This window comes from Pongo pygmaeus, chromosome 3 (assembly GCF_028885625.2).
Source record: "Pongo pygmaeus isolate AG05252 chromosome 3, NHGRI_mPonPyg2-v2.0_pri, whole genome shotgun sequence".
Taxonomy (NCBI): domain Eukaryota; kingdom Metazoa; phylum Chordata; class Mammalia; order Primates; family Hominidae; genus Pongo; species Pongo pygmaeus.
This window is the reverse complement of record NC_072376.2, coordinates 165,295,117-165,309,785: the sequence shown is the minus strand read 5'-3', so window position 1 is coordinate 165,309,785 and position 14,669 is coordinate 165,295,117. Positions and strand designations below refer to the sequence as shown.

At 34.4% G+C, this 14,669-nt stretch overlaps 1 protein-coding gene across 8 annotated transcripts in view; it reads left to right on the top strand.

The window, feature by feature from the left end:
• Positions 1–14,669, top strand: part of FBXW7 (F-box and WD repeat domain containing 7) — a 211,096-nt gene that overhangs the window by 167,519 nt on the left and 28,908 nt on the right. The window contains exon 1 of one of the 8 annotated variants that reach the window (XM_054484356.2): positions 12,010–12,492. The exons of the other annotated variants lie outside the window; for them this stretch is intronic. Coding sequence (XP_054340331.1) covers positions 12,232–12,492 — 261 coding nt within the window. The 5' untranslated portion in view covers positions 12,010–12,231. Of the gene's footprint in view, positions 1–12,009; positions 12,493–14,669 lie in introns of those variants that run through there. 8 annotated transcript variants of the gene reach the window in all.

The following is a 14,669-nucleotide window of genomic DNA, read 5'->3' as shown; positions in this document are numbered from 1 at the left end:
AGAGTGTCTGTGGCAGACTAAAATAACCATATAAATCTGCATGTGTTGTAATTATGTATCTTAGGTAGAATATAATTATAGAGATACTTGAGACAATAAAGTGTAGGATAGAATCACAGAGATACATATGTATCAATACAGATGTTCACTGCTAAGAATGATAACCACACATGGATCAAATGGACAATTATTAAAGATGGATTGGCTCTTTAAAAAAGGCCTTATGTAATGAAGTTAAGAAACAGGGCCCAAATGATAGCCACATATTGAAAAGCATGTGCTGTATGTATTCAGATGGAAAATCCTGTGTATATGTTACTACTTGGTTAGTAAGTCAAGTATTTTTAGGCTGTGTACTAAAAAAATTTTCAATGAAGAAGTCATAGTCCCTTATTAAGTGTATTTGGGTTTGAGTAATCAACAGAGCATTTGAAGCAGTTTCTTTCGTAAATATTATGATTCATAACTTTTGCCAGTTTTCCATAGGGTTCAAATCATTTTGGTAAGGAAGAAAAAACCTAGTACCTTCGTTGAAAGGACAGTCCAATGGAGATCCTTTGATGTTTGTGTTTTCAGCTCTCTTTTATTTCATATTTTAGGGAAATAAAGCATAGGACATGAAGGAAGCAGAGTAAGACATAGAAGTCCTGAGAGGGTTTGGGAAAAGGAAGCAAAACCCATTTGTTGTTGTGTTTCTTCCAGTATGCCCACTGATGACTGCCTGGCCTCAATATAATGTCAAAGATTATAAGAGCAGTTCTTAACCAAGCGGAGCCACTGGCAGTAGTGTATTAACTTGTTGTCAAGCTGCCCCTGGTGAATTCCCAGAAATAAAGTGTATCACAGTACACAATTAGCTGCATAGTCTGTCTCTTCTTTCTGCAAGTCTGCAGTGGCTCTAGTGTGGATTTTATATTCACATCACACATTTGCATACTGAAATAGCTAAGAAAACATCTTAGAGATATTTAAACTGCCAATATTTCTTGCTTTGTATATAGAGAACCCTATTTTTATTTTTTTGTAAACTGAAGACCAAGACTTCCTTAAGTTCAAATCCCATCTACCTTAAGTGACCTTGGGGTCGCTTAAAACTCTCCGTGCCTCTTTCCTCATCTGTAAAATAGAGATAATAATAGTACCTTCTGCAGAAAGTTGTTAAACCGTTTCATTGAGTTAATATAAGAAAAACACCCAGGAAGAGTGCCTGACATATAGTGAGTTTCCTTCCTTGTATACATTGTATTCTTAAGAAAACATCTTTTTGAAAAGGAGTTGCTTATTCAAACCGGAATAAAGTTTGCAGCATCTTTGATAGTGGGCGCTGAAAGAGCATTCAGGTCAGTTTAAAATCTAGTGTTTATTTTTCTTTTATACATTTGGTTTAAAATATTGCCATGTGTATTTCTTGAAAATATTATCTCTTCCTCTTTCTAGTTGTATATATTGTCATACAAATTAAGCAGTTTCACCTATTAGTCAAATGGATTTGTCATTTTTTATTGACTTGCCTGTCTTTCCCTCCTGAGTTGGGAGTGCTTCCAGGATAGATACTACATCTTGCTCAATTTTGCATCTTTTTTGCTTGGTGCTTGGCTTTTAGTAACCCTGGACAAACATTTCTAAAATGTGGTAGATCTGTATCTAAAAATATAACATTTGAATCACTGCTAAATTTTTTCTCCCTCTTGTTTTATTGTTTAGAAAATGGAGAATCATTATATGACTCAGGATTCACTTGGATGAAACTGATAATATTATAATGGAATTTGGAGTTAGAGGCTCACATGAATTACTCTCAGTCACTAGCTTTTTCTGTGCTACCTGTATATAATAAACAAATATTGTGAATCTCACAAAGTTAAAGTCTTTGAAATAAATGGATTGGTAGGGGGTAAATTACATCTTAGTCTAACAAAATCTGTTTATTGCAATGGTTTAATAAAAGTCAGGTGACTAAAAATATCTTAGAAAATACCACTTAATTTTAATCCTTGCTGTTTATGTTGTGATCATGATGATTAACATATCTTCATTTATCTTCTCTTGAAAACTATTCCAAGTTCTTGTTGTTGTTGTTGTTTTTCGTTTTTTTTTTTTTTTTTTTTTTTTTTTGAGAGAGAGAGTTTCACTCTGTCGCCCAGGCTGCAGTGCAGTGGTGCAATCTCGGCTCACTGCATCCTCTGCCTCCCGGGTTTGAGCAGTTCTCTGCCTCGGCCTCCCAAGTAGCTGGGATTACAGGCGCCCACCACCATGCCTGTCTAATTTTTTTTGTATTTTCAGTAGAGACGGGGTTTCACCATCTTGGCCAGGCTGATCTTGAACTTCTGACCTTGTGATCCACCTGCCTCGGCCTCCCAAAGTGCTGGGATTACAGGCATGAGCTACTGCGCCTGGCCCCAAGTTCTTTTTTAATATGCTGTGTTGTCTGTTGATGGAATAACTTTAAAGGAAAGGTTTAAAATGAAGAAAGGAATGTGTGTGTGTCTTCTTTATCTCATGAACTAAAAAAATACTGGAATTTTAAGATTACACTAAAGTTCAGCATCCTTTTGCTAGCTTTGAATTTATATTCTTTTGGGTAGATTTAGACTATTCCTCATAGGATTTTTTCATATTGTATAATTATGAACATACATTGACTCATAAACTTAGATTTTAAGAAATCTAAGATTTAGTTTTAAAAAGTGTTCTCAATTTACCATGTAGCAGTTCGTAACAGACCACAGCTATATGCACTTGTTCAGATCTGGAGCAGTTCGTAATTTTAGTTATAATTCATATTTGTTTAGTAGTCATCATTCCATCATTACATACCATGCCTTCATGCAACTGGTGGGAAACTTATGATATTCATTCCACATAAAGGAGTTTTTAGAATCATGTATTAAATGTGATAAGCTTTCTTTTTTCTTTTCTTTTTTCGTTCTATTCTGTTCTTTTTTTTTTTTTTTTTTTTTTTGAGATGGAATCTAGCTCTGTCTCCCAGGCTGGAGTGCAGTGTTGTGATCTTGGCTCACTGCACCCTCCACCTCCCGAGTTCAAGCAATTCTCCTGCCTTAGCCTCCTGAGTAGCTGGGATTACAGGTGCACACCACTATACCCGGCTAATTTTTGTATTTTTAGTAGAGTCGGGGTTTCACTCTTGGCCAAGCTGGTCTCGACCTCAAGTGATCCACCCGCCTTGGTCTCCCAAAATGCTGCGATTACAGGCGTGAGCCACCATGCCTGGCAAAAGTTAGTTTTCAAACATTTGGAGATCTCAAGTATTTATTGGTAAACATTTTTTAAATCATGTGCTAAAATAAATTTTAAGAAAGTGAATCTGTAAATAAAATATTTCTATGAGAATGTTGAGAAGATAGCAAAGTGCTTCTATCAGTCTTACAGTTCACTGCACATAAAAGACAAATATACATTAGATACCTTTTCAAGTTAAGTTGTCTTGAAAATATTTACTGAACCTTCAGAGTCTTTTGGAATCTCCTAAACAGGTAGGGAATCATGTAAGTATTTGCTAGTCATAGAATTCTTGATTTTTTTTTAAAGCAAATAATGTAATTTGTTAAAGTATATATATGTATATAGGAATTGCTTTAAAATTTAAATTAATGTTTTAAAAATGAATAGAATCCTCTTTTTAAAATGTAGTTGGGGGCCTGATTACTATGTTCTTCCCTACTCACTTGACAGCCATGTCAAACACTTGAATACTTAAAGAACAAGCAAGCTATATAAAAACAAAGAATTGATTAAAGGTCACCATGAGGCACACTTTCTAGAGCAAGAACCCAGTGTTATTTTTGTTTCTCACTGGCCTAGCACCAAAACAAAATAGGTACTCAATAAATATTTTTGAATTAGTGAAATCAGTTTGAATTCACAGACTTTGATTCATAACTAGAGTTTTAAAAGATTGGTTCAAGTTATGCCTTGTCATTTTGAATTATTCTGGAAAATTAGTAAGACGCTTGATGAGAAGAGATGCCTATATTTTAAAAAGCGCAGTAAGTATGAATCTGGACTTTCTGTATCTGCCAGCCAAATGTTGGCTGGCATTTTAATATATATATATATATATATATTTAATATGTTTGAATATATTTTTCTAGGCTTTTCTCTGTGCATACACAGTGCGCACACACGTGAAATATATGCTTTTTTTTTTCAAAAGGACAGTACCTTAATATTGTGTTATCGAATCTCACATACCTTCTAGTTTTACAGTCACCCTTCTATAGTCACCTAGCTCTGTACATGATGAACAGTTTCTGAGACTTCAAAATGCTCTGTAGTGAAGTCTGTTCTTTAGAAAGGAGGCTTTGAGTCTGGGAGCCAGACAGTAGAGGTGTGGGGAGAAAGGGCTGGGGTAGAACAAGATGAAAATTTTCTTAGTGAGCTATACCTTTTTGAATAGGAGAGGTTCTTTCAGCCACATATTGGCAAGAATCAGTGAATTGTGTACTCCCCTGTTGCCCCGAGTAACTTTTTGGATTGTTTTTTCATTAACTTTTTCTGGGAATATACAATTTCAATGAATGTTTTCTTCACCATTTCCCTACGCCATGTATTCAGGAGTACAACTTGCTTGTATGTATGATTTCTGGTGTGAATGCCTGTTCAAACAGAAAGTCCCCTTGTTTGTCAGTGTTTGTAACTAAAATAAAAAGTCAACAGTCTTCACACCCACACAGTAAAGTTCTCCTAGTACAGAAAGACACATAATGCCCTAAAATGGAATGATGAGTCATGACAGGAAGTATTTTGAAGAAATTTAACAATATGTTAAATAACATTTTAACTCTAGTATTAAATGTTTCAATTAGGAGAAATAATTGCATCACATGGGTTATCCCCTAATGAACCTTGTAAGACCGGTGACTAGAAGTCTAATAGATGCTGTTAATCCTGCAAGTTAATAATAGTCGTATTTCCATTTACATCTCAGGTCCACAGGTGATAATTTCCTTCTTCCCTCTCAACACTTACCAAACTTCTGTTTTTTAAACACAGAAGCAAGACCATATCATTTATGAACTCTCAGACTATTAAAATAACTTCTCCATTTTCTGACCCACTCCACCCAATTTGGCAATTGATATATAGTCCAGTATTGCTTTCTATTTGTTTCTTGTCTTTGTGGGGTTTTTTGTTTTTTGAGACTGAGTTTTGCTCTTTTTGCCCAGGCTGGAGTGCAACAGCATGATCTCAGCTCACTGCAACCTCCGCCTTCCGGGTTCAAGCGATTCTCCTGCCTCACCTGTCTTCGCGGTTTTTATTGTTGTTTTGTTTTGTTTTGTTTTTGGTAGTTTTTGTTTGTTTGTTTTTGAGACAGAGTCTTGCCTTATCACCCCGGCTGGAGTAGAGTGCTGTGATCATAGCTCACTGCAACCTCAAACGATCCTCCTGCCCCAGCCTCTCAAGTAGCTAGGGCTACAGGTGCACACTACCATGCCCAGGTAATTTTTTTTCATTATTTATAGAAATGGGGTCTTGCTATATTGCCCAGGCTGGTCTTGAACTCGTAGCCTCAAATGATCCTCCTGCCTCGGCCTCCCAAAGCTCTGGGATTACAGGTGTGAGCCACCACACCCAGCCTCATTTCTTATCTTGTCACCTGGATTTTAAGTATCTTGTGGGAGGAAGGTAATTGCAGTGTTTTTGTTTGCCCTTGGTAGCATTTCGCAGATATTGGGACATAGGAGGTGACTTATTTCTCAATTGATTGTTTTTTTAACCTAAATTTTTCTCTCAGTTTCTGTCACCTTTCCCCCATCACCGGGCCTTTGCCTCAGATTTCCCAGATGTAGTAGAAGCATAGTTAATATGGACCTAAAATAATGATTCAATAAACTGAGTAATCAAGATTTACTTGTAGTTTACATACATACTTATTTGCAAAATATAACACCTTTTTCTTCTTTAACAATGTCTCGTGTTTTAGCTTAACTTGAGCTACCACATATCTAATGGAAATCAGTAAGAATTATTGATCTTGGGACCAGAGACCAAGGTTCTAAATATAGCTAGCTATTTAAGCATGAGCAAGACACTTAATTCTGTACCTACTTTTCTCACCTGTTAAATACAGCTACCATTTCTAGGGTATCTGTTATGTGCTAGGCATTTTCTGTGTCCTCACAGTGACTCTGTAGTTTAGGTGGGTAAGGTAGGTGTATATCATTACTGTTTTATAAAAAGAGAAAACTGAAACTTGTAAAGGTCAAGTAACCACCTAACATTACACTCTGGTAATGGCAAAACTTGCGCTTAAATCCAGGTTTCTCTGGTTCCATTGCTTGTGTTCATTCCACAAACAGAGGAATTAGATGACATCCAAAATCACTCTATGGCTTCCTGCTGTTAATGTTTTTTGCTGATTTAGTAGCTATACCTTATTTTTTTTTTAGTCTTTAGCTCTCTTCTCAAAACTTTTTTATCATGACTAATCACTAATTTAGGAAATTAATGCCAGAATTTTAAACAGTTCTTGAAATGAATACAAGATTAATATATCACACCTATGGAAAATTCTTCTCAAGTCAGGCAAATATATTTGAAAATCCCAAACAGCAGCAATAAATATGGATTTGTGTAAAGAAAGCAGAAGAGTGAATAGGGTTTAGGCCTTATATTGAGGGAAATTTGATTTCATTCTTTCTCCATGTTAAATTCTTTCCTGGGTCATATTTGTGGTTTCATTTTTCTTGAAGTCAGACTTACATTTTATACTTTTTTTCCCATGATATCTGTCTTACTTTACTGAAGGTATTACTATAAGAAATTCACAATAAAATTTTGAGAGGAAACTTATGAATTCCGAACGCTTATTGGTAGTTTATTTTGGATTTTAAGCATGAAGGATTCATTGCTTTCTGGATAAATCAGTAAACTCCAGGGTGACTTGCTAACTTTGTTGTCAAATTATTGCACTGATGCCAGCTGTCTGTGGAAAAGTAGAGGATGTTGACTTAGTATTAGTCTGACAGCTTTGTGACAATATAAATTTTAGAGGAGCAAATAAAACCGCCATATTGTTTTATTCTGTGGCTGGCATAAATAGAACTCTTAACTTGCATTATTGGGTACAAATTATGTATGTATGTATATTTATATATTTGTAGATAAATACATTTGTGCATGTGTCCATCAGATGACTAATTTGGCCCAATCTGAAGGAATGAAAAAACTTACACTGTTGGAACTAATACTGCAGTTGATTTGTGTCAAATCATCAGAGGCTGTGTCTTTGTAAGGAGAGTTTTAAATAGCTTAAACTTCAAGAATTAAAACTTCTGGCCAGGCACGGTGGCTTACCCCTGTAATCCCAACACCTTGGGAGGCTGAGGCGGGCGGATTACTTGAGGCCAGGAGTTCGAGACTAGCCTGGCCAACATGGTGAAACCCCATCTCTACTAAAAATAGAAAAACTAGTGCGGTGTGGTGGCACACGACTGTAATCCCAGCTACTTGGGAGGCTGAGTCATGAGAATCTCTTGAACCCAGGAAGTGGAGGTTGCAATGAGCCGAGATTGCGCCACTGCACTCTAGCGTGGGCAACAGAGTAAGACTGTGTCTTTAAAAAAAAAAAAAAAAAAACTACTACTTCTGTAATTATACTTATATTAAAATTTATTTAAAAGCAGTCGGCTATAACATTTTGATTTGCAGCTTGATTTACAGAGGTTTGGATTATATATATTATTATAAACATCCCCTTCCCCCAAAGAAATAAGTTTAAGTAAAGTAAGATTACCTATCACAGTGTTTAGTGTTTGGGATTTTTTTCTAAGGCACTAGTGTCACAGTATTTGTTTACTTAGGTGGTAGTTTTGAACTAAAGCTGGCTCATCTTGTTTTATTTTACATGTTCTCAAAAATTTTTTAGAACTAATTTCAGTATAAGTTCTAACAGTCAGATGTTTGTGTATATTACATTACACTATGCTCTTGTGTTAATTGACTATATTTCCAATGGAGAAAGAACAAAGTTTCAGTTAATGTATATAATATTCTGTGCCCAACACAAAGTAGGTGCTAAACAAATGCTTACTGAATGAATAAATGTGGAAAATTGCTTATTGGTCAATACTGCCACCTATTTGTGTTAGTGAAAATGTAAATGCTAGGCATATATACTATTCCAGTTGATATCTGTAATAGAACAGGTTTATTAGTTTGCCAGTTTTAATAAGCAAACCTTTTAATAAGCACTCACATCCCAGAAAGTTAATGACAGTGAGTTAGTGAAATTTCAAAAAGTATTTCAGTCTCAACATGCTTGGCATTCCTTTCATTGATGTTGAAATTTTGAACTGTCTGTAATTTTGAACTGTCTGTAATCTAAATTCTGTGCTCAGGGCAAGACAGCTAACTGTGGTGGTTTCCTAGTCCTTTCCAGAGTACAAAGTGTTGTCAGGATAATAATAAAATCACTGACATAGGAATATAAACACATTCTCCTACTATTATAAAATGGAAGTGTATTTTTAAATGTTAGCAAGGTAATGAAAAGAACTAATAGTATTCATAGTATTTTCCACTAATTATAAACTTTTTAGTTGAGTTAAACTTTTTAGTACTGATTGTAATATATGTTTAAGCTTTAGAAAAATAATGCTGTGGTTTCTGATATTTGCTTGTATGGCCAATTCAAAAATATTAATTATTTGTTTTGTATCATTTTCTGGATGCCCTAGAAATAAATTTGAGTAAGATGTGAATCTTTAGGGAGGAGATAGGGGAGAAAGATGTATAAAAATAATGACAATGAACTATGATAACTGCAGTAATAGAACTATATATAAGACGGAAATAATGAACTCTTGAGAGTCAAGGTGAGGTAAAGTACTCTATTAACTACTTCATCCTTTATGTTGACATTATGTATAAAGATAAGTATTTCTCTGAAGATACATGATTCGCTTCAGACCATTTGTTTATATTTTTCTCACTGTATGTGCACTATTTTTTCTTTCTGCTCACAACCACAACTTGCCCTTAAGTCATCCCAATTATTTGCTCAGAGAGAGCCATTTCTCTGGTAGGAGCTCACAGGTTAATGATTCTGTGGCATCATTCCCCACAGGCAAAGATATCATCATATATTTGTGCTGTTTTTTTTTTCCCTCGTTACTGCCAACTTCTATGCTAGCACACTAGTTCCACTTCTACACTTAGCACAGTGGAGTTGTGATAAGATGAGCATTGGGTCTGAGTTAGCAGATGGATTTTCTTCTAGGACCTTATTGTTGGTCGTTCCCTTTGCTAATGGAATTTCAATAATGCTTCTAGGTTGTCAGTCAACACAAAAATTAATTTTTTATAGAATGAGAGGAATGATTGCCTAGCTGAAATTACATGAAAATTTACTTTATTGTAATGAAAATATATTTAATACAGTGAAATAGTAATTCTAAAAATATAGATGACAAACATAAGCATTTTCTTAGCTGTTTGGTTGACTAACTTAGCTGTTTGGTTTCTTAGCTGTTTGGTTGACCTTCTTTCCTGTGAACTTAATATTTTAGTGCAATATTAATACTACTTAATATTTTAGTGTAAGGCATAAAATACTTTAAAAAAACTTATTTAACAGAGATAATAGACTGATCTAAAGTTTAAAATGTTTCTTGTCACAGAGATAAGATAGATAAATACAGACACAAACCCATAAAAATTTTTAAATATTATATTACTAAAAACTTAAATCTGAATAAAGTTTCAAACTATATTTTAGTCAAGAGTGGTATAAATAGAAATGTGAGTGATTTTATTTGCTTTGTTCATATTTAGATTATGATGACAGTAATATAATAGATCACAGTTTTCATTGATAGTACATCAGAGAATGTTGAAAATCATTTTTATTCTGTTAATTTGAAATTCAGTTAGAGGCTTGGTTGACTAGTTTTGCTTGACAGATTCTTCACAGTTCAAATTAACATCATAAGATATTAGGGATAATTGTTTAAATACTTGGGAAGACAAGGTCTTCATTAGTACTTATAAACTTACTCATTTCTCACTTAAAGGGTAAACAATAAAAATCATTCCCAAGTGGGAACCATGGTAGATGGAGGATATGTGGTAGTAGAAAGACTTCTCAGTGTAGACTTTTTTGTATATCATTTTGATGTTTGAAGCGTACAAACCTGGTAATAAAACATGGATCTACAGGACAGTACCCACATACAAACAATATTTGTAGGGAACAGGTTTTCCTGTAACTCACAGCCCTAAGTAGGAGCCATATAACCATGGGAGCAGTCCTTTGAATATACAAAGTTAAGAGATATTTTCTTTAGGTTTTGAGACAGTATCCCTTACTTCATTAAAGTTGGTCTCTTCTTAACTGAGTAGTTTTAATTTGAAAAGGTTAGTTCAACTAGAAATAGGATATGATTTCAGTTGAAGCCAAAGCATATACTATTATAGCACTAGTATTACACCTGTCTTATGAAAAGCTTGTTACCGCTGACAAATTCTGGATGAAATTTCAGGTGTTCTCATAGCCCAGAACATTGAGGAAAATCACTTTTTCCCCCCTTTCCTAAATCTTGAGTCCTCAGAACTTCTAACAAAAGGGTTTATGGGTCCATTCCTAACAATTACATTTTTTTGTTTTTTTGCTTCCCTTCGAAGTGAGATTATTTAGATAACTAACTTCTGCTGAGTACATATACATATTGTTCCTGAGGGTAAGAATTAATTTAAGAGCCAGGTAGGAGATTTTTTTTAAAGATAAGCAGACAGTAGAATATAATTTCTAGAAGACTCAAGATGTACATCTTCATAAAATTTTACGTTATCTTATTTATGTTTTAAAGTAAAAGATGTTGCATTGACATAATGTCTTAGTTATAAAGGTAAACATTTTTATTTTTAAAATTATGATACTACTTTATGCAGTATTTAGAACCATTTTACTAAAGAAAGCCATTTACCACCATAGCAGAGAGTATTAAAATGTTAGTAAGTCCAAATGGTTGTTTTGTTTTGTTTTTCTGGAGAAACTTACTTCAAATAGTGGTAACTATAGGCACACAATTTACTTGTAATAAAGAACACTAATGGGGAGGGTAGGAGTAAATTAACTAGAACCTTAATAATGGGCTTTTCTAGTTCAAGGAATCTTATAATTGTCCCTGAAGCTAGTTGTGAAGGAAGTTGCAAGATGAAATATCTAGATTTGTGTAGTAGTCATTCCAGGAAAAATGTTGCCTTCTGGCAAACTTTGGCACCTTTATTATGTAAAATGCCTTTTTAATGATAAGCAATATAGATTGTCAAAAATAATTTTGGAGATAGAAGTCCAGTGCCTCCTGTTTACTCCAGATTAAATTAGCAAATAAAAGTAAGCCTCTCCAGCCAGCGCAGTGTTTGCTGTTTTGGGGATAAAATAGCCTTTTGGCCAAACTTTACACACTTAGGTAGTACTAGTTTGTTAATCTTACAAAGATATTCTCATGATTAGTAAGAATTGATGAAGTGTATGGCAATTTTCCTGAAAATTAGTATGTTTTAAAGGATTGAAATGGAAAAGCATAGGGAATGTTTTTATTAAATCAATACCAAAATATGCAGTTTGAAATATAACTTAGATTACATAATTTCTGCAAATGCTGTCGGCTCCAAACCAGTTTACTTTATTGTCAGTCAACCCCAGAGAATATTAATTTCTCTTTTTGGGATTGCCTGTTTTGTACCATCCAAGCTACTTGAAAAATCTGATTAGTCTGTGCCAGGACTACGGTAGGATGACAGTGAAAATAGCATGCTTTGCCTCCGTTGAGGGGGACCGTATGAAAATATATCCTATTTTCAAAATGTTTCTGAGAAGACTTATTTGTGGAAATGTTCCTTGCTATTTAAAACTCTTCAGAAATGCAGGTTTTACAAAATACAAAAATAACCTCTTGAAAGTTTGAAAGGGGAGAGGGGGCTGTTGTGTGGGGGCGGTCTCTGCTGCCCACATCCTCCCTCTGTTCAGTGCGTTGTGTGCTTACGGGTTCCCTGGAGCGGATCACCATATAATTGATGTGCAGTCTGCATTGCTGAATCCTGGACTGCACCATTCTGTGTTCAAGGGAAGATGTAATCTGATCCCTCTGCTGCTGAGGGAGGAATCTGTTCAGTCAAGGCTTTGACAGGGCATAGTCTCCTCCAATAATCTTCTCCGTTCTCTCTCATTATTCCCTCGAGTTCTTCTCAGTCAAGCTGCATGTATGTATGTGTGTCCCGAGAAGCGGTTTGATACTGAGCTGCATTTGCCTTTACTGTGGAGTTTTGTTGCCGGTTCTGCTCCCTAATCTTCCTTTTCTGACGTGCCTGAGCATGTCCACATTAGAATCTGTGACATACCTACCTGAAAAAGGTTTATATTGTCAGAGACTGCCAAGCAGCCGGACACACGGGGGCACAGAATCACTGAAGGGGAAAAATACAGAAAATATGGGTTTCTACGGCACATTAAAAATGATTTTTTACAAAGTAAGTAAGCTGTTTTCTTCCTATGCTATGTGATTGTGTGTGTATGCCTGCCTGAGAAGGAAAATCTGTATCATCAGAGATGGCTGCAGTATCCTCTAATTTTGGTGGGTGGCTGGATGTCTGGTATTCTGTTTTATATCATGAATGTAAGCAAATAGTGGAAAGACTGTGAGCTGGAAAAAGCTTTAAATTTAAGATAAAATGTATATTTTAATCTGAGAATTTTTCACTAAAAATACATTCAGACTTTAGAAATGTGGCTCCGTTAAATGCTGACCTGGAAATACTCTATCCTTAGTTGGCTTTTAGTGAACCTTTTGCCTTCAATTTTTCTATACCTTGTATATAGTTTTTCTTTTTTCATTAGTTGACTCTTTAAAAGTATAGAATCATGAGACTATTTGGGATTTATATTTAAAGAGATCATGTTTACTTTCTGTACCCCTCAAAAATTGCAGAATTAATTTTTGGTTCTGAAGTCAGTATTTTCAGTAAACAGTACAGTATTTAAAAGACTTCTAGTCATACAGAAGGTGCTTTCCTTTATAAAATATTTTTAAAATAAAATCCTTTCCCAGTGGTTTCCTTGATACACATTTTGGGCATGTTTATTCATTGAAGGATTTCTAAGATGGAAATAAAGTTTGCTTTTAGTGGCAAATGGTATTTGCACCAATGTTTTTTACAAGGTATCCTGGGAAGTTCTGAAAGCCAGTATTACAAACTTAATTAGAATAAATATCAAAGTTTCTCCTAATTATGAAGATAAGAGTTTGTGGAAGTTATCAAAAAACTGGATTTTAACATAGTCTGTACTGACTGACCTTCCTGATGGATTCATTTGCATGTATGTATATATATATATGTGTATCTATAAATTATTTACACGGAAACACGTGGCTACCTATATACTTCAGCTTTTATATTTATATTTGCTTTTTAATAAAATTATTTGGAGAAAGAAAATAATGGTTTCTGAGAGGAATCACTTTAAAACAATGTAATGAGTACATAAACTTCTGAAGGGAAGAAACCAGCCAGATCAATTCCATTTCTTTCCAGTAGGTATGTCATGAACTAAGGTATAAATTGTAGATGAGCTTGTTGTACCCTCACCTCTAGCCCCTAATGTCGTAACATCATCCCAGTATTTTAGAAAACTCTTCGTGATGACAAAAACATGGTCTTTATTATTCAGTGTGGCTCTAAAACATTTTTAGTCTCTTTAGTATTTATATTGTATCATGCTATGTTATGATGTTCCCATGTAAGGCAAGAGGTAGGAAAATAAGGCTGCTGCAAAGCAAGGATTTTTACCTACTTATAAACATGAGGATAGCTCTGTATCACTTTGGAGTGTTTTTCCTCCTATAACTTGCAGTAATACAGTGATTAATTAGTGGACACAAATCTTAAAAAGAGGTTGTTGAAATGGAAAAAGTGGAATCTTACCAGATTTTATTTTCTAGTTTTAAAATATACATACAGTCACATAAAAATATTTCAATATTGATGTTGACAAGAAACAATTCTGATTATATTTATAGTATAACATGGCATAATGAAACACCTTAAAATGTAGATTTTGGATACACCTTATAGAGAGGCATACCTGATTCTTTTAAAACCTTTCTGTTGTTGCTTTTCAAGTTAGAATATTTTGTCCTGAGTATCTGTCAATAGAGCTATATTCTGTATATATATCAATTGACAACTTTTCCCCTCAGCGTTGTTATACTATCTCCAGATTTCTCCTATTATTGATTTACTTTTTAAAACTGTCCTTATTGCCCGTATTAATTGCTTTATGCCTTATCACTATTTATACTGCTCTTTACCCTCTTATAATGGTATGAGTGTTTAAAATTGAGTTTGTTACTTTCATAATTATTTCTGATTTTACAATTTTGAATTTTATCTTTATTAAAAACATGTTTTTAAAGAAAAATGATTCACGAGGAAGGCACGTTAAATATGATTATTTTCTGTGTGGATTAACATGAGATTTTTCCCTATGTTGGTTATTAAATTGGAAAACATGAAAGATCTATTATCTCAAGGAATATATATATAATGAATATCAGTTTTCAAATCATCACACACTGTTCTTCTGGATAAAATATTAGGGGGAAAAATTCACCTTTCCATTCCATTCAGAGTAAAACAAAGTAGAACAA